At 36.9% G+C, this 20,000-nt stretch overlaps 1 protein-coding gene and 1 long non-coding RNA gene across 5 annotated transcripts in view; one reads left to right on the forward strand and one right to left on the reverse strand.

The window, feature by feature from the left end:
- LOC128691402 (homeobox protein abdominal-A homolog) overlaps nt 1–9,287 on the reverse strand; it is a 263,556-nt gene extending 254,269 nt beyond the window's left edge. The window contains exons 1-2 of one of the 4 annotated variants that reach the window (XM_053780262.2): nt 8,984–9,287; nt 5,478–5,946 (exon numbers count right to left, since the gene is read on the reverse strand). In XM_053780262.2, the coding sequence (XP_053636237.1) occupies nt 5,478–5,880 (403 nt within the window). In that variant the 5' untranslated portion in view covers nt 5,881–5,946; nt 8,984–9,287. The other 3 variants (XM_053780263.2, XM_053780264.2, XM_053780265.2) reach the window with 3 other exon arrangements.
- Nucleotides 6,115–20,000, forward strand: part of LOC138853630 (uncharacterized) — a 128,322-nt gene continuing 114,436 nt past the window's right edge. The window contains exon 1 of the long non-coding RNA XR_011392821.1: nt 6,115–6,338. This is a non-coding gene — a long non-coding RNA (uncharacterized lncRNA). The remainder of the gene's footprint in view (nt 6,339–20,000) is intronic.

The raw sequence follows: 20,000 nt of genomic DNA on the forward strand, positions 1-20,000 counted from the left end.
ACACACACACACACACACACACACACACACACAAAGCTATTGGGGAGGTGAAGAGGGTTAAGTGAATTCCTGAAATTAAAAGAGCAGGTAGGAATAACATAAAAGTTATTAAAGAGGTTCACAGGATACCTAGGGACAAGAAGACCGAGGGTAATGGTCAGGAGCAGGTGTGAAATGTGAGGTTCCACAAGGATCAATATTTGAACTGGTACCGTTTCAAATGTATGAGTACGTAGATGAAATGTCAAGAGATGGTTTTGTTTCGCTATTTGTAACACAAAAACATGGAGGAAAAACTGAAGACATAGATTATATATTGAGTTGAGAACACTAAAGAGATGAGCAATGAATGTTTGCTGGAAATCAATCCAAACAAGTACAACATTATGGAAAATGGGGAAGAGAAAAATAAGACAGAAGGAAGACAGAGGCGAATTCCGTCTTTAGAAATTACCAACTGTTATTTAAACTATATACAACATATAGTACTATGTCAGACATGTCACAGAGTATACACCACCAGCCTGGAGTCCACAACTGCAAAAGGGTGTGAAAAAAATTACAGAAAATCCAGAGAATGCAAATAAACTGGCGAATAAACAGGACAATCGTGAGATGAGACTTAAAAAGAAACTTAACATACCTTAGAGGAAAGAAGAAACTGGAGAGACAGGATAGCAATGAACAAGATTCTCACATGTCTTATTGAACTTGCAAGGGCAGACTGAATGTTTAGTGATACAATGACATGTAGGAAAGATTTTTAAGAATAAAACTGACCATAGAGACGCCAGGAAAAACTTCTTTAATGTCATAGATGTGATGTAGTGGTTTGATCCTACGCAAAATTTTAAGGAAAGGTATGGCAAGGCCCAAAAGGTGGGGAACCAGTGACACCAGTCGTATTTGGTTAACGCCAAGAGGCAGGGTCGAGAGCTGAGACCCAGCCCCTTTAACCACAGCTAAGCAGGATCCATACATAGCTTTAAAAAGAGGTATGATAAAGCTCATCGAGCAGGGAGAGAGTAGTCCTAGTAGCGACCAGTGAAGAGGCGGGGACAGGAGCTATGACTCGACCCGTGCAACCACAATTAGGTGAGTACAGTTAAGTTAGTAAACACACACACACACACACACACACACACACACACACACACACACACACACACACACACACACACACACACACACACACGCACACAAACACACACACACACACACAGAAATAACAAACACACGTCTGTCAAAAAAAAGAAAGGAAAACGAAAGACAACACAAAAAAGAGCATCACTGTAACAAATCCTCCCACAATGGTATAAAAAACATGTGTTTGTTTATCACCCACGACGTAAACAAAGCCTCCCTCCTATCCCCCCCAAACCCACCCCCTTTATCCCTACTCTCATACCTCGTATTGTGTGTCACTAGCTAGGCTCTAGACAGATGTGAGTGAGCGTGTGTGCGATAATAATAATATATATGTATATATATATACATATATATATATATATATATATATATATATATATATATATATATATATATATATATATATATATATATATATATATATATATATATATATATATATATGTACATGATGTGTGTGTGTGCAAATTAAAGTCCAATATTGGAAACATTATTATTATTATTATTATTATTATTATTATTATTATTATTATTATTATTATTATTATTATTATTGTTGTTGTTGTTATTGTTGTTATTGTTGTTATTGTTGGTGTTGTTGTTGTTGCTGTTGTTGTTGTTGTTGCTATTATTATTCTTATTATTCTTATATTATTATTATTATTATTGTGATTATTATGATATTATTATTATTAATATTATTAACAATATTATCAAGTGATATTATTATTATATGATAACATGGAAGCTATAATGTTTTATTTGAAAATTTATGACAGTCAAGGTTTTATTCACTGTAAAAATAATATTTAAATGTCATTATTTAGGATTTCATTTAAAAATTATCAGTAATAAAAATATTAGTAATCTATAATAATGATGATTTATCTCCTTTATTAATACATTATTTTAATTATTTTTTCATATCATACATTTATAATCTTTTTTCATATTATTTTTGCTTTAACTTACATGAAATTATACATTTTATTAAATCAATGACAGAGTTAAGTCAAAACATATTTATTATTCCTTTAACTATATCAAAAATCGATCTATATTAAAAAAAATTACATATTTAGATTTAGATATTTTTAATATCCATTTGCACATTTATAATCGTATATTATAGGGGAATTAATGTTCAGTTATCAGAGGCTACTGAGTAACTGTCATCAGATATACTGGAATATTAGCATATTAAACTTTACATTAGCACTTTCAACACCATTCAGCATTATTCTTAATTATTTTGCCTCATTAAAACTCCAACAATATGCATTATATTGTTTACATTGCGTATTCTAATTGTTTTTGTCGGCAGTTAATTGTTCAGTAGTGAAATTAATTGATTAAAGAACGTCTAGAGTTTTAGCAAGATTCCAAAGATGAAGTTAGTATAGTTGTTTAAATGATTTGTATTCGTAATGTCACTGATTTCAATTAATAATAATAACAACAATAATAATAATAATAATAACAACAATAATAATAATAATAATAATAATAATAATAATAATAATAATAATAATAATAATAATAATAATAATAATAATAATAATATTTATAATAATAATAATAATAATAATAATAATAATAATAATAATAATTATGATAATAATAATATTACTAATAAATTATAATTATTTTTTGTATTTTATTATTATTGTTATTAGTTTTAATTCATTTAGATTTTATAGTTTATTTAATTTCTTTCTTTTTTAATAACTAAATTACAATCCAGGACAACTTATGGATAACACTTTAAGAAGAGTCATGTGATAACTGTGTTAAGTTAAATATTCTTAAAAAAATTTTCTTTCACCGGGAAAATATCTATCTATCTATCTATCTATCTATCTATATATATATATATATATATATATATATATATATATATATATATATATATATATATATATATATATATATATATATATATATTTATATATATATATATATATATATATATATATATATATATATATATATATATATATATATATATATATATATATATATATATATATATATATATATACCTGCAAGCAAGGCATTCTGACTACATATAAATATTTCTTTTAAAACAGCAATAGGTAACATACTCCAAAAGATTTGTATGTCTGTATATATGAGATTGCATTAACTTATATTTTAAACCGTTAAATTTACTTGGTTTTAGTGATCTTATTGAGTCATGCACTCAATAGGTATTATGGCTAATTAACTACAGCAGCTAAAAAAATAAAGTGACAGCATTACATATATATTTTCCTTTTACTCTGAAGAACTGCTGATCAAGAATGACTCAGAATTTCATAAGGAAAATGATGTCTGACTGGTGTTGCAGTGCAATTAAAAGAGTAGCATATTGTATGTGATATAGCAATAATGTTGAGCCAAGCATCTCACTTATATAGCAACAGGGGTGACTACCTCACCCAAGTTCATCATTTTTGTTCCTTTTAACATTTCATGTGAACAAATCTCCCAACATAATTTTGATGGTACTGCTGCTGAACAAATTATTCTGTTTAATGTTTTTTTCATGATTATAGACCAGAGTGCAATAAATAACCTTTATGATCTAACTGTGTCCTGCTCTCTCGACCAACTTGTCTTTATATATTTTTGTATACCTCCACCCGTGCTGATTTTTTGTTTTCTTCTGCCCTTTTTTTTTTTAACAGGATTGATGGGGTTGTATGGTCATTGTGCATAGCTTTACGGTCTAAGTTGACTAGACACAAACCCTAAGGTACGAACGTTGCGATGCAGCCTCTTACACCTGGTGTGGAAATGGCGGAGGTACAATGCTTAAAGCTCTTGTACCGGAGTTGGCAGCGAGGCCGGCTCTTGTCCAGTTTTTCACTGTCTTTCGTTCTCGTTGCAGATATCATGGGCGTTATCGAGCGGTTGAGGTTCCTGCCACGGCCGCTAGATGGCAGCAGCGGCAACCGAGTGTTAGCACGCGTTTCTGCGGTCAGACGAGTGGCAGCCTCCGAGGACGTAGCATCTGTCATCATGCTCTTCGCAATAAACGTCACTGCAATTTACACCTTACCTTCTTTTTGCTATACTTTTATGGGGATATGAGTAAATTTAACTATGGGTTATTGGGCAATAATAAACCAATGTTACTAACTACCAAGGAGCTTCTGTCCTAATTATAATCACTAAAGAAATGTTTTATAGCATTTTCTTTTTAAACCCAAGTAACTAAGATAAAACCTGACGAACATAACTCTTGTAAACACTTTTTTTTTTCATTTTTATATCCTACTGTTTAGCATGAGGGAAAGAGGAAATGAAGAGAGGATGAGAATGATAGTATCTCTATTCACTTGCTGAGCCTGTTATCTGTCCCTGCAGCAGCTGGGGCGGTCAGGTGAAGTTTTATTAGAGACTAGAGGTGGTTTCTGGGCCGCTTTGACACTAGCGGCGCGGTCACTGCGGTTTATGGCCGATCACAAGTCGTTTTACACTTCATAAACGGGTGGCTTTAGTTGACCTCTACACCGCATATGCTTTTGTCTCCTTTTCTTATGTCTTTTAAAAACAAATGCACTGGGAAGAGTTGTAAGATAAAACAGGTATGAGATATAAGAAATTTCTAGCATGCTTGCACCGTCTTTCTTCTTGAAGGACGTGCAGAAAGGGTTGAGATGCATAATAATAGCCAGCAACATGCTCTGTTTCAGCTGTGGTTTGCAACTAGAGTAATGTAATAACATGCAAGTACAGTTTTCCCAACGTTCTAATGTCCTGTTTAAAGCACAGAGATGGGACAGAGGAGGGAGCGAGAGAAACTTGTACACCAAAGGGATCAGGCAAGGGCCATTAAGGGAATGTGCAGCACCTCTTGAGCCTCATAAACACTGGAATAACTACATGCACTGAGATTTTATAGCATTACAAAACACTTCTTTTTCTTGGATATTCACTCATTAATGCTTATATAGTTATTTTCTATGACATTATATTTTTTTTTATCTTTCTTCTTATAAGACACATACACACATTGCTCTGATATATTTTGCACATAGAAGCTCGTATAATGTTCAGAATTAACTTTCAGTAAGACTAGCTAACACAAGCACTGAGTTGGACAACACTGTACCACAGCTCCAGAACGACAAGCTCTTGATTAAGGATTGTATCTTGCAGGATGGCAGGAGGAGCTCTCCTGTAGAAGGAATCACACTTAAGGTGGGGACATGAAAGCTCAATAGGACTCTACGTGAGGTGGGAGGCTACATGCTGCATAAGAGGAAACCACGAGCTTCTAGCTACAGGGAACAGAACTACATGACACAAGGCAACCTTACCTGTGATGGACATCCATGGGTATCGAGGAATGTCAGGAATATGAGGCGTCGGGGTAGGCTGACTACAGGAGTTGAGTTGACTGGCGACGTTGTTCTGGTGAAGGTACTGGGCCATATTGCTGGTGGTGGCACAATTCTGCAGACTGAATCCATACTGGGACATATCCGTGGCCCCGGTCTGAGAGTAGCGGCACTGCTTGTCCCCGTCTGTGGTGGCTGTCATCACGCTGAAGGGTGACATGCTCGTCGTGTTGGAGGACAGCTGATGGGAGGCCACAGTTACGTAGGGGTATAGACTTCTGCTAGGTGCGTTGTAGTTTATCAGGTTAGCCGCAGAGTCTGCCTGATACTTGGGCAGAAGAGGGTCCACATAATTTGGATTTGAATTTAGATTTGAATTCATTGTTCACATAATTCTTCCCAGTGGTAACTACTTAGTAACAACTGTGTACACACCAGCCTCGACTACCTGTGATGGCAAATGAATCCTTTTCTGAATTAGACACCAGGCACGAGAACTCCGAGCGGTAAACAAGTCTGCCCAATCAGTAGGTAAGGGAGCCCGGAGAACCAATAAGCGCTCGCCTTGGTCGGACCTTCATTATTAGCGCGATAAGGCTGGGAGGGAGAGCCCGACTACACTCAAAACACTATCGCCATCTGTGGACCAATCGCAGAACTAGGCGGTGAAGCCAGCCAATACGGGCCGCGCCGCCATCTTGGATATGGGCCGGCAGGCTGCGACGCGTCGAGCGCCACACAAACACACATCTCGGAATCAAGGAAATTATGGGTGGCACGCTGCCGGCGGTGTTATTACAAGCGGTCCTCCAGCGGCCTGCCCACACTGGACTCCAGCAGGTAATTTTAAGCGAGTGTATCTAGTGTTATAAGGTGTGTGAGGGTAGCATCTTAGCCTCGGGAGCCAGCGAGCCCCCGCTTCAACGTCACGCATCTGCTCAGTCCTGCGTCCTCGCCGGGACCACCACTCCTCCTCCTCCTCCTGATGATCCTCCCCCTCCTCCTCCTCCTCCTCCTCCTCCTCCTCTTCCTCCTCCTCCTCCTCCTCCTCCTCCTCCTCCTCCTCCTCCTCCTTCTACCTCCTCTGCTCCCTTCTGCGGTCTTTCCCTAGTCTCCTCTCTCGCTCCACAAGAATTTCCACAGGCCTAGTTGTCTGCTATGCCAGAGATAATACATCAAAAATTGATTAAATGTCAACTGGGGCGGCTCATACTCACGCACGCACGCTCGACCCACTCAAAATACGACTCGTTCTAAACGCATGTTGGAAACCAAGTGAAGGAACAAATGCCTGAGTGCCTGCATGATGCCACAAGATTCCAAGAGGCGCAGTTCGATCCTCCGCCCAATAAAATCCCGAAATTTGTTTACCCAACTCGTTATTTCGTTAGCGATGTAATTAACAGCGACTCATGTCCCATCGATTTTTTTTCGGTCATGTGCCACTACTTTTGTTTCTTGACATTTTTTTTTTCCAGTTTCTCGGTGTTGTTTCGAGGTTGGTACACAGCAGGTGGGGCGTTTGGCTTCTTCGGGAGACTGTCTCTTCCTTCATAACCTTCAAACTTTGTTAGACGGGCTTTGACAGACAGTAGAGAGAGGGCGTCAACACTGCAGTCTGTTCCATTTTGTTTCATTATTTCTAAGGAGACTAAAATGTTGAAACTCTTTCTAAATAATTCAGCAAATAACACAAAATAATAAAATGAATTTCTATTCATGAATTTTCAACATGAATAGGTTTTATTTGATTTTCTTTTAGGCGTAATATACGCTGATAATTATTTACAATTCATAACAGGTCTTATTTTTTAATTTTAAACCACTGTAAAATTCACACTAAATCAGGGATAAATTCCTCTTAATCTTCAAATTAAGTACTTAATTCCTAACAGCATAAACCGCAACAATAACATAAAATAAATATACTAAAAATACCGCTTGAATTACCGCCGAGTCACGCCATTTGCCGCACTCTTTCCACTAAGCGGCTTGCGAGGTTAGCGCGCACTGTCTTTACACCTCCGTTTATCGTTATATAAATTCGACAACGTCTTATATATGCTGTTTGATCAACCTAAAAGCGTCAAAATGCACTCGGCAGACCATATAGAGCGTAATAAGGAGGACGGCACGCAAAATGGTCGTTGGAAGGAGTGAGCGGACATGACGGGGCTAGCGGGACTTGCAAATGGCGAAGCGCCTGGCTCCTCCCGCTCGCTGGCCGCCACTATTCTCTATCACGTTATTTCACTACTCGTTCTATCCACATTGAAACAAATACATTTTCTACGTGTTTGTTGTTTGTTTATAAATACAGATCCATCACACATTCCTAGTTAAACGCTCTCCGCCTGCCACAAAAGACTGGATTTAAATAATAAAAACGTCTCAATGTTTCGTATTTTGTTTTCACGTTATTTTTTTTTTACTCACGATGTTTCGATGCGCACAAAAGATCAATAAAAAAAATATGACCACATGGCCAGCATCCCGACGTGCGTGTAAGGTAGCCACGTAAACCACGTAAACTGGCTGAAAAAATATAACACAGTAAACCCGGCGGCCGCGGTCATCTCTCTAGGAGGCGTATCTGATTTGGGGAGATGGAGGGTGGTGGTGGTAGACTAAGCGGCGAGGTTTGGGGTTTAGACAGGCCTGAATTGGGGGATATATAGGCCTAGTGATTGGTGAGTGGGCTTAGTTTTTAGGTGGTCAGTATCGCAGTGAAAGGGTTATTGCCGGCACTTGCGAGCAGTCTGCTCTAGTACGGGTGTGTGTGCGGTGAGAGGCAGAGTCCTAGTCTAGGCCCACCAAGTCAGCCGCCTTTCCCGCTCCAAAGTCACTTCCCAGCTCCTCTTTTGAAAAATCCAGTACCGTCATTGGATTACTTGCGAGTGATTCCATAGTGCTAAAACTACAATCGGAAATTAACGAGTTCAATTTCGCCTCAAGACCAAAGAAGAAACTAGAATCAGATGTGAAAATAACCAAACTTTTTACACACTAGCGGCAGCATTCTCCTGACGCGAGAGTTTAGCGGCGGCGACCGCTAGTGCAAGAAGTCTGGGTGAAATTCTCTCCAAATTTTATTTAAGCAGACTTCATATACGACATTTCACGCTAATACACAGCTTGGGCACCGAGAGAGAGAGGCATGTGTGAATCCCAACACCTCAGAAGGCTGGAAAACGCCAAGGAAACACTGTTATTTAGTCGGTAAGTAGATCCCGGGGGGCAAGTAGACGGTGTAAAGCAAGAATGACACTCCATGTTTCGCAGCGGCAGCGCTGGTAGCGGCGCTCCCCAACTGTGTACCGCTCGAAGCCGTCGTGTCGTTGAATATTGCACTCGGCTTGTCGTCGCTGTAGTCGGCGAGTCGTGGTCACTGTGGAGGTGATTTTAACCTGGTCGTACGCAGACGCGTTTTGGGGGAGAGGTTGCAGAAGGTATGGGAGGAGATGTGAGGGCCCAACACAACCCACCGTCACCACAACCACCATCACCACCACCACCACCACCGCCACTATCACGGTCCTGGCCACGACACACACTCACACACGACACATTCACACGACCGGATTGGATGAAGGAGTAGGCGTGGGGGTAATGTGGGGGACTTGGACATACTCCCCGCCCCCTTTTCCTCCTTCTCCCTCCCTTCACTCACTCTATCGAAGCACTGAGAGCTAACTAACTCGCCTTGGTTCGAAATCCTCTGTATATATCGCACACACACACACACACTCAGTCTGGTGGCTGGGGTAGTCACCGAGCCTTTGCGAGTGGATGTCGGAGAGGGGGCTGGAGGTGGCGTGGTGGCAGTGGTGGTGGAGGTGGTGGTGGTGAAGGTAATGATACTGCTGGTGGTGGAGAGATGATGATGGAGGGAGGGGAGCAGAGGGAGGGATAGGTGCAAGGGGAGGATGCATACCGGGTAGGACGTCAAGAGAAATGGGGGGAAGGGGGTCCGTCGCGCAAATGAAAGAATGAGAGAGAGAGGGGGGGGAGGCAAAAGAGAGAGTGAGTGTGTGAGAGAAGGAAAGGGGGAGAGTTGCGCAAATACTTGAGAGAGCTTAGAATGATGGCCGCCCCCCCACTGCCCCCCAAACTCAACCCCTTCCTTCCTTTAACCCCTCCACAAATACCCCCTACCTTCACTCACTTTACCTCTTTCATTCCCCTCTCCCTTCTTCCCCTCCCCACGTAAGGTTGGTAAGGGACATTGAGGCCTAATACTCATGTAAGTGTCTCCACTCACCTCAGTAGTGCCTGTGGTATTGCATCTTGCTACTTCACCACCTCACTTTAATCTCTCAGAAGGGGACGGGGTGGTTGAGAACGAGTGGAGGGAAGCTCAAATTAGCTTCTTTATTTGAGTTTTCGCAACAGAAGGTAATTTCTTAACATTAGGGCAAGCATATGGGGAAGGAGAAAGGTCCACGGGAGGGGCAAGAGGCGTTTTTTAGGGCACCGACGAGTAAAAGTAATGAGTCAAATATATATATATATATATATATATATATATATATATATATATATATATATATATATATATATATATATATATATATATATATGTATATATACATATATATATATATATATATATATATATATATATATATATATATATATATATATATATATATATATATATATATATATATATATATTTATGTGTGTGTGTGTAAATGCATCCACAGAACAATGTATGTATTTGCATTTAGTGATTCACTTACCAATGAATCACTTAACAGTTTGGAAAGTAAAGGCAAAGGTGTTTTGGGGTCTTGGCAAATCTTTGTGAAAATAAATTCAACTGTGTAAAGGGGTGAGCGCTCCAAGACACGTTCCTCACCGAACGTGAAATTCCTCAACGCCGGAAACATGTCTAGTTCATCAAGGTTCGGTCTCCTCGCCTGGATTTATTTACGCTTTTCGACACCTATTTGGTCACCGCCACTGGGTACATTTTTTTAATTCCCTTTCCAGGGAGACACGCAGTGCGACCTCAAGCACGTAAGGAGTTACTAGAAGTTGAAAATAGTGGCGATCGAACTCGGAATTCTATCTTGCTGTATAACCTAGTCATGTAGCCATTGGGAATCTATCTTACTTATTAGCTTATCGCCCTGACTCACTCAATTCTTCTCTGATTCCTATACGCATTTTTACCTTTCTCTTTGCTTTCCTTCTTCCCTTTTTTTTTTTTATCCCATTTACAGTTGGATGTAGCGCTAACTTCTTAATGCATATTACGCATACATTTGGGAATTGGTAAAGCGTTGTTTATTTATTTATATATTTAGCTTTATCTGGAGTTTATGCCCCTCGCTTGTGTTTACAAACAGGATCAGGTATGCTTGGGTGAGCACGGATGCTTCCGTGATTTAAGTGCAGTATTAAATGCGTCAGAATATAATAATCAAGGTGAGACTATCTAGGGATTTAGCTAGCTAAACGTATAATGTATATAATAATATATAATAATATATATATATATATATATATATATATATATATATATATATATATATATATATATATATATATATATATATATATATATATATATATACGGTACATACGTCATTAAATGTAGTTGATATATTACTATATTTATTACTATTTTATTTTATTAATTTTTTATTTTTAATATTATTAGTTCTATTGTTATTATTTTTATTATTACTATTGCTGTTATTATCAGTTCTTATATTATTATCATTGCTATTATTATTAGATCTATTATTATTGTTTTAAATTATTATCAGTCTAAATACAGAAGTTGCAGTAATCCGGATTAATAGATTGTCTATAATAATTTAACAATTTGCTCGAATAATTATTTATTTTCCTCTTCGAAACTTAGAAGCGAAAATGGCGAACAAAAAAATTTAAATTTGCGCACTCTTAAATAAAAAAAAAATATTATAAATTGGTAAAGATTTTTTTTACTTTTATTTCACAGGAGGCGGAATAAACTTCGTTTCTTCTTAAAATATTTATAACACTACATCACCATCAGTGTTTCAACGAAAGAAAAAATTCTGATGATGGTGATTGAATTTTCACCGCCATGTTGATGATTATGTTGCAATAAATACATACATACATATATATATATATATATATATATATATATATATATATATATATATATATATATATATATATATATATATATATATATATATATATATATATATATATATATATATATATATATATATATTACTTTTAAATTGGAGATTCATAGGACATAATTTTTTAAAGACGATCGTGTAAAAAAAAAATTATTTTTTTTGACCAAACCCAAGTTAGAATCCTTACATAACCTAATTTAACATTGCGTAATTTTTTTTAGTCAGATTTTAAGGAATGTAATATAGATCAGTTTAAATTTATTTATGAGTGCTGGAAATCAATAAGATATATATTTTTTCGTTATGTTCAGATGGATTTTAGCAGGTTCATGGCATAAACAAATTTTCACTCTGCTTAATCGACGGAATAGATTTTCCTTTTTGGTATAAATTGCCGGATATATATATATGTATATATATATATATATATATATATATATATATATATATATATATATATATATATATATATATATATATATATATATATATATATATATGCTTGTTAGGGTTACTGCAATTTTTCACCGTTTTGCAAATTTATTCTTTAATGAATTATTGTTATAAATTTAAGCTCTATAATTTTACTTGCAGTTAAAATTAGCCTTTTGACATTAATGAAACTGAAGACGGTCACTGTAATGCTGTGAAAAGTAAACCATCGAAAATTTCCCAATATAGATTTACATAAGCTCACACTGAAACCCAAAATTAACTGAAGATGTGACGATAACGCTAGCGCAATCCGAAATATCGAAATATAACTTAGAAGAACTTTTCAAAGTGTGTGTAACTAAGATCTGCTCAGCCATGATAACAATATTATTACCGATGTTATCATTAACATTTCCGTAGGTAAATATAATAAAAAAAATTGCTATATTGATAATATTAATTCTACTATTAAAATCAAAATTGTAACACATGTTGCAACATCAGGAAATGTCAACGATCCCAAAATTACTTGTTTTATGGAAAGATAAACAATATAAACAATAGGTAGCAAAGGATAACTAGCATTTATCACTATCAAATAATGCAATATCTACACAATATAAATTGCTTCCGTAAGCTGCTCTCTCACTTTCTGTTTGTCTCACCCTCTCTCTTTCTCTCTCTCTCTCTCTCCCCTACTCTCAAAACACACAGGTAATCACTGCGGATGCGACAATAATCGCTTGTGAATACCATGATAGAGAGAGAAAAATTGAACGAGAGTATACCCCAGTCATCAGACTGATCAGCATCACTCGTAAAACAGCAGACAGAAGCGCAAGTCTGCTCTCTCGCTGACGTTACTGGTTATGCGATGGACCAGCCTGTGATGCCTAGCATTCAGCCTCACCTTTCGTAGCGATATATATATATATATATATATATATATATATATATATATATATATATATATATATATATATATATATATATATATATATTCGTTTTTCTCTATTTAGTCTCTTCTGTTGCTGTATTTCTTGTTCGTGAGATATCTCTTTTACTTTATTTTTTACCTTCTTATTTTTCTCATTTTCTTATTTCTTTCTTCCTCTTCTCATTATTATTATTATTATTATTATTATTATTATTATTATTATTATTATTATTATTATTATTATTTTAATTATTATTATTTTAATTATTATTATTATTTTAATTATTACTATCATTATTATTTTTTTATTGTTAATAATATTATTATTTAAGGTATTATTCAGCTCATTTTAGCTGAATTTTTCATTTAACTTTTTTCATTGTTTTTTTTCCATTTAATTTTCTGGTTCTTCCTCCTCACAATATTATTCTCATTAGGCGACGATAGTTGACAACAGTTTTTCGAGTTTTTTTTTTTAAACTACTATGAAAAATTATATCCACCTTTTAACTCCATTCTCTCGGGAAATAATTGAAAAAACTGACAATCTTGAAGGAGCTGATTTTGTTTTCTTTTTTTTCTGATTCTCTCTCTCTCTCTCTCTCTCTCTCTCTCTCTGTCGGGAGGATGTTGCAAGATTACCTTTTAGGACTATATAATGCTACGGTGAGGAGAAATGTTTCGTGGCCATTAGTCTCCACCGATGTTTTGCCGGAAGCCATTTTTTTCGGTAGCCTAGATTATTTTTATAACTCTTAATGACGTATTATTATAAATATTAGAGGCGTTTTATCTCATAATTATATTTTTCATACTACAAAAAATAAACGTAATGGCTTTGTCGATTATTTTTGAAACTCAGTATATATTACAAAAGTTTTCCTTATCAACGATTCTTTCTGAAAAAAAAAATAAACTCATGTGTGAGAAAGAAATAGTTTTAAGACGTTTCTTGGCTGATATGATGTTATTTGACTTAAAAAAACATTGAATATTAATACTTTTGTGTATATATTCAAAAATATTTACATAGAGTATTACAAGACTGCCAACATTATGTATTCTTAAAGCCCCATAAAAGGGTCCATGAATGGTTACTTTAAGTTCTTTAAAAACTTTGTAAAGGATGGTATTTAGATGGCCAAGGAGAAGCTTCTGCAAGATAGACAGGGGGTTTCTTAAGGATTTTAAGATATTCTTAAAAAAAAGAGGGGGGATTACAGTGTATGGGTCGTTAACCACAATAGAAGTAATAATGAAGTCACAGTTTTACTTGTTGCAGCCACTTAGGAGGAATTAGGTGAAGCTGCAGTAAAGAGTGTGTGTATTTAGTGTCCAAGAGGAACATCATTTATTATTTGATAAAGAGGACGTAATTATTTTTGAAAGAGCAATTAGCTTCAAAAAATTATTTGGGGATACTGAAGAATATTTTAGCGAAAAGATTCAGAGAAAAAAATCAGCGAAAAGATTCAGCGAATTTTCATATATATATATTTTTTAAGAGTATCCAGTGGTGTTGAAAAGAACATCTGAAGATAATTTAAAGTGTTCCCTAACACGGGTGTTGAAAGTCACTTATAGTTCTTTGAGATGCTTAAAAGGATTCACGTAAAGTTTTACTGCATAAAAATGAAAAGGAAGGGTGTTATTAAGGAAGGAAGGCAAAGGGGAAGAGATCAGGAAATGCTGTAAAGGGATACAGTTAAGGGGTGAGAGCGACCGGGAAATGCTGTAAAGGGATGCAGTTAAGGGGTGAGAGCGACCGGGAAATGCTGTAAGGGAAACACTAAGAGGAGTGATATGATTAAGGGGGTGTAGGAGGCTGTGAGCGTAGCTAAAGAATGAAGGAAAGAATAGTGGTCAAGGGAAAATGGAAAGTAAAGGGAAGCGAGGAAGTAACTGTAGCGTAGAGGTGTTGCTAAGGGAGGAAGGTAAGGGGTGAAGGTGAAGTAGGAATAGGTAGGGAGTGTAGCTAAGGGAGGGGATAAAGGGGTTATCTTCTTCATGCGCTTCCATTGCTCCTTCAGCTGTGACTTATTCAGTCTAAGATAACCGAGAGAGAGAAACTGTGTCATCGACTCTCTCTCTCTCTCTCTCTCTCTCTCTCTCTCTCTCTCTCTCTCTCTCTCTCTCTCTCTCTCTCTCTCTCTCTCTCTCTCTCTCTCTCTCTCTCTCTCTCACTCTCTCTCACTCTCTTTGTCTCTGTCCCTGCCTCTGTCTGTCTCTCACTTTCTTGCTCTCTCTCTCTCTGCTGGTTTGTACACAGGAAGGGACAGAAAATTCCCCTAGTATTAGTATATATACAGAAAAGGGACAATAACTTTTCCCTTGAATATACACCTGGTGGATAGGGCCATAATTCCTCCCTTATTATATACAATGGGTGGCCGTAACTTCTCTATGATAGGTATATGTACGCATGTATATATATATGTATGTATGTATGTATATATATATATATATATATATATATATATATATATATATATATATATATATATATATATATATATATATATATATATATATATATATTTATCGGTGTGTGCTGAAATTCTTTGTTTTTTTTTTTCCTGAAAAAAATAGACGAACTTCTCCGTTTTGCAATTTATTTTTTAAACTAATTTCATAATTCTTTAATCAGACATGATATTAATTGTAAAAAAAATTCTCTTCTCGCCTTTTTTTTCCAAGTTCCTGGGACTTTGGATTTGGGATTTGGTAAGTCGCCTTTAAAAGATTGTGGGTATTTAGAGTTTTCTGATTCCTTCCTTGGTTTCTTCTTCATCATCTTCTTCCCTCTTTTTCTCTCTAGTGTTCGTCTTTATTCATTTAGGGGAAGTCAATCTCTCTCTCTCTCTCTCTCTCAATCTCTCTCTCACACACACACACACACACACACACACACACACACACACACACACACACACACAGATAGGATGGATATGGCGGATGATGAGATTGAGGATGAGAACGAAGAGGAGTAAGTGGAAGAGGAGGAGGAGGAGAAGAAGGAAAGGGAAGAAGAGGATGATCAGGAGGAGGAGGTACAAGTCGGAGATCCTGGGAAGGCTTAGGTTTTGATCAAAGGGGCAGGAGAGAGAGGTTAAGAAATTGACCTGGAACCTGTAAGATTTAGCACCATTTGAAGCTGAGGGAAATTATTAAGTGTGGCGCCCAGGGCAGAACGAGTTCAAACGATAATAAACAGTTTTTTATCGGTATCTAACTTTTGAATCGCAAAATTTCGTAACACAAAACTTATCAGTAAATGATCAGAAGCACGTTTGCCAGAGTTATCTACGTTGTATCTTTGTTTTTTTTTTGTTTTCCGAGGGAACTGAATACTTAGTGTAGTTAGGTTGGTCAAACTTCCCCCCCTCCCTCTCTCACTCATATCTTTCTCCCTCTCTCACTCCTATCTCCCTCCCTCTCTATTCTTTGAACTTTTTCCTTTCTCCACCCCATCTATTTCTTTATTTCATCAACCCTCTCTTCGTCCTATTCTAACTCTTTTAGCCCCTTATTAGTTTTCCCCTTTTTTTCCATCTCTTGCACCACATCTTTTCTCCTTTGCTTCTATTTCTCTTTCCATTCCTTCTTTATTCCTTCTTTTCTAATTTCCATTATTTCTTCTTATCTCTCACATAGTTTTTCCCTCGCTTTCTGTTTCTTACAGTTTCCTTACTTCATGTATCCAGTTCTCACAACGTTTCCTCTTTATCTTCTACTTTTCTTCTTGTTTGCATTCTCGTCTTCTTCCCTCTGTTTCTACGTACTTTCTTACATTCTGTCTTCCTCTTAACATCCTTAACTTCCTTCACATTTCTTAACTTCTACAACATACTTCCTCTTTTTTTTTTTTTTACACAGGGTTCTCTCTCTCTCTCTCTCTCTCTCTCTCTCTCTCTCTCTCTCTCTCTCTCTCTCTCTCTCTCTCTCTCTCTCTCTCTCTCTCCTTATCCTCTTTCAATTCTTTTTTCATTCCCTCCCTCTATTTCATCTATCTTCCACCCGTCCTTCTGCTTCTCATTAAAAATTTCTTGATTGTTTTCGTTATTTGTTTCTCATTAATTCACAATTTTCAGTTTGTTTATTACCTCCCTATGCTTTTTTTTTTTTTTGCCATTTCTTATCTAGTATTTTAAATTTTCCTTTGCTTCTCACCTATGGCTTTTCTGTTTGCATGCCATAATTCTTTTCCTTTTCTTCTTCTTCGTTTTCTTCTTCTTTTTATTATTATTATTATTATTATTATTATTATTATTATTATTGATCGTCTTTCACCTTCTTGTCTTGATCCTTCTTTACTCTCAACTCCGTGCCTCGTTTCCCTAATTTTCTCCTGTTTCTTTGATTCTCTGTCATATTCTTATTAACACTCTTTTGCCCTCACCGTATATTTATTCACTCACTTTTTCGTTTTGGCTCACGTGTCCATTCCTCATCGCCTTCCTACCCCTCCTTTTTTTCCTTCTCGACCTCTTGCTCCTACTCCACACTCACGTTCAAGCCCTTCACTTACCCTTCCTCTCTCTCTCTCTCTCTCTCTCTCTCTCTCTCCTCCGGCCTCCAAATTTGCCTCCTCTCCCAAGATGGTATTGGCAGCAATAAACCACAACACCCATTTATTAATAGTTTTATCTCCCAGGCAGTGTCAATTTATTGTCAGAAATGTAAGACGTATATAGTTTATCGTAGAAAACATGTATAATTTTCATACGTCGCTCAATAAAACCAGTTTGTATACAAGTGAAAGGGAGATAAAAGGCGATTCATCAATTAGAAAATCATTCGGGTCCCTGAAAGCCTCAAAGAGCTGTACAACTGCAGTTTCAAGATCTTGCAAAATCAAATTTTTTTTTCTGGCTCAGCAACTCTTCAACTCTTGGAAGCCCGGGTACTTGCCAAGACACTTGATCCTTCTTTGGATCAAACCTGATTACTTCTTATTTCCCCTAGGCGCTGTAGGACCTATGCGAATTTATTGCTACACAATAATCTGAATAATAATAATAATAATAATAATAATAATAATAATAATAATAATGAAGAGTGAGATATATTTCTAGTGTAATCTTCCTGTGAAGGATATATCCCCTCAGAAGTACCCATCGCAGGGAGGCATTCCTTGAAATATTCCCCACAAGATGCAATCATTTTGTACGAGAAATAATTGCATATATATATATATATATATATATATATATATATATATATATATATATATATATATATATATATATATATATATATATATATATATGAATATATGTATATATATTAAAAATATTACTATGACAAGAAGTGCATCATTTAAATAGCCATAAATCGAGGCGTTCAGACACTGCAACCATAAAAATACTTGCCATTTAAAACTATGATATGAGCACAGTCCTGCTTAGGTGATTCATGAGAACACTTCAGCTAGATGGCAGAATCAAATTACAGTATACTGAATTGATGAATTTGTATCCAGCCCCTCTATATCACTTTCAGCCTCCCTCCCCCTCTCCTCCCTTCCCTACCTTGCTACCTATCTCCCTCCCTTTCCTCCCTACTTTCTTACCTATCTTTCTACGTAACTCCCTATCCCCCTCGAACCATTCCTTCTTTTTTACCTACTTTTCCTTCTCTCTTTCTACCTCCCTCTCTCCCTCTCAGCTTTCCCTACCGCCCTATGTGTTTACCTCACATCAAACATCCCTCTCTACGTTCCTCCCTTCCTACCTAATTTTGTCCCTTCTTAACTCCTTCCCTACATCCCTTACAATGTCCTCCTCTCTACCATCCTTCTTACTACGTTATCCTCTTCATCCCTCATTCCCTTTCTCCTTTACTATCTTCATATTTACCTCCTTTCCTACAGTCCTTTATACATACTTTTTTGCCATCTTTCTTAACAACTCTTCCCAGTTCTCTTCCATCTTTCTCCATCCCTATTTGTCTTCCTTCCACTTTCACTCACAGGTAATCACTTTCTCTTTTCCTCCCAATCGAATATTACTCTTCTTTACTACTTCCTTTTGAGGCATCCCTCATTCTCCTCTTTCCCTCCCACTCTCTCTCTCTTCTGCTACTCCATATCCTACTTTTACATTTTTTTGTCTTTAACAACCTTTTTTTTAACCATTCTCCTTCCTCTCTCCGACCGTCCCTCCATCTCCCTTCCTTCCTCTCCGCCCTTCCTCCTCTTAACTTCCCTCCCTTAACCTTCCTGCTTTTTCTAACTACACTCCCTCGGCTTCCCTCCCTCTTCACCCTTCCTTTTCATAACTTCCCTCCCTTAACCTCCCTGCCTCTCTCTAACTACACTCCCTCGCCTACCCTCCCTGCCTCCCTCTACCTAGAGCTGGGCCAGCGTCAGAGTGTTGAGAAGCACCAATGAATCTGGAGCAGATGCTCGCTATCACTACTGCTCACGTTATAGAATTTTGGAGTCGCTCCCTCGCTCTCACTCTGTTGCTCCAGTCACTGTTATTTCATTCTGCTAAAGATTCATGTTTGGCATGGGAACTGTTTGAGGGAATGTGTGAAGTGACGTGCGAGAGAGAGAGAGAGAGAGAGTGTGTGTGTATATATATATATATATATGTGTGTGTGTGTGTGTGTGTGTGTGTGTGTGTGTGTGTGTGTGTGAAAAATAAATTTTATCGCTTGTTACCCTTGTTTTCCACTCATATAGAGAGGAGAAATTGTGGGGTGGGTGCACAAGAGGAGCTTTCGTAAATGGGATGGGGCTGGCCAATGGAAGAATGTGGGAGGGGGGGGGGTGATGGTAAAACTAGCAAAAGAAAAAGAGAAGAGAAAGAGGATTAAGAAGATAAAATGAATAAGGACGGAATAGAAAAAAAAACAGAGGAAATGCGTGGTGGAAGGGGAAACATGAGGAAAGGGACACAGCGCAAAGGGAACAGGAAGGATGGAAGGGAGGAAGACACTGAGATGGGAAGGGAGAGATGCATGATGGAAGGAAGG

The sequence above is a fragment of the Cherax quadricarinatus genome, chromosome 36 (assembly GCF_038502225.1).
Source record: "Cherax quadricarinatus isolate ZL_2023a chromosome 36, ASM3850222v1, whole genome shotgun sequence".
NCBI classification, from domain to species: Eukaryota; Metazoa; Arthropoda; class Malacostraca; order Decapoda; family Parastacidae; genus Cherax; species Cherax quadricarinatus.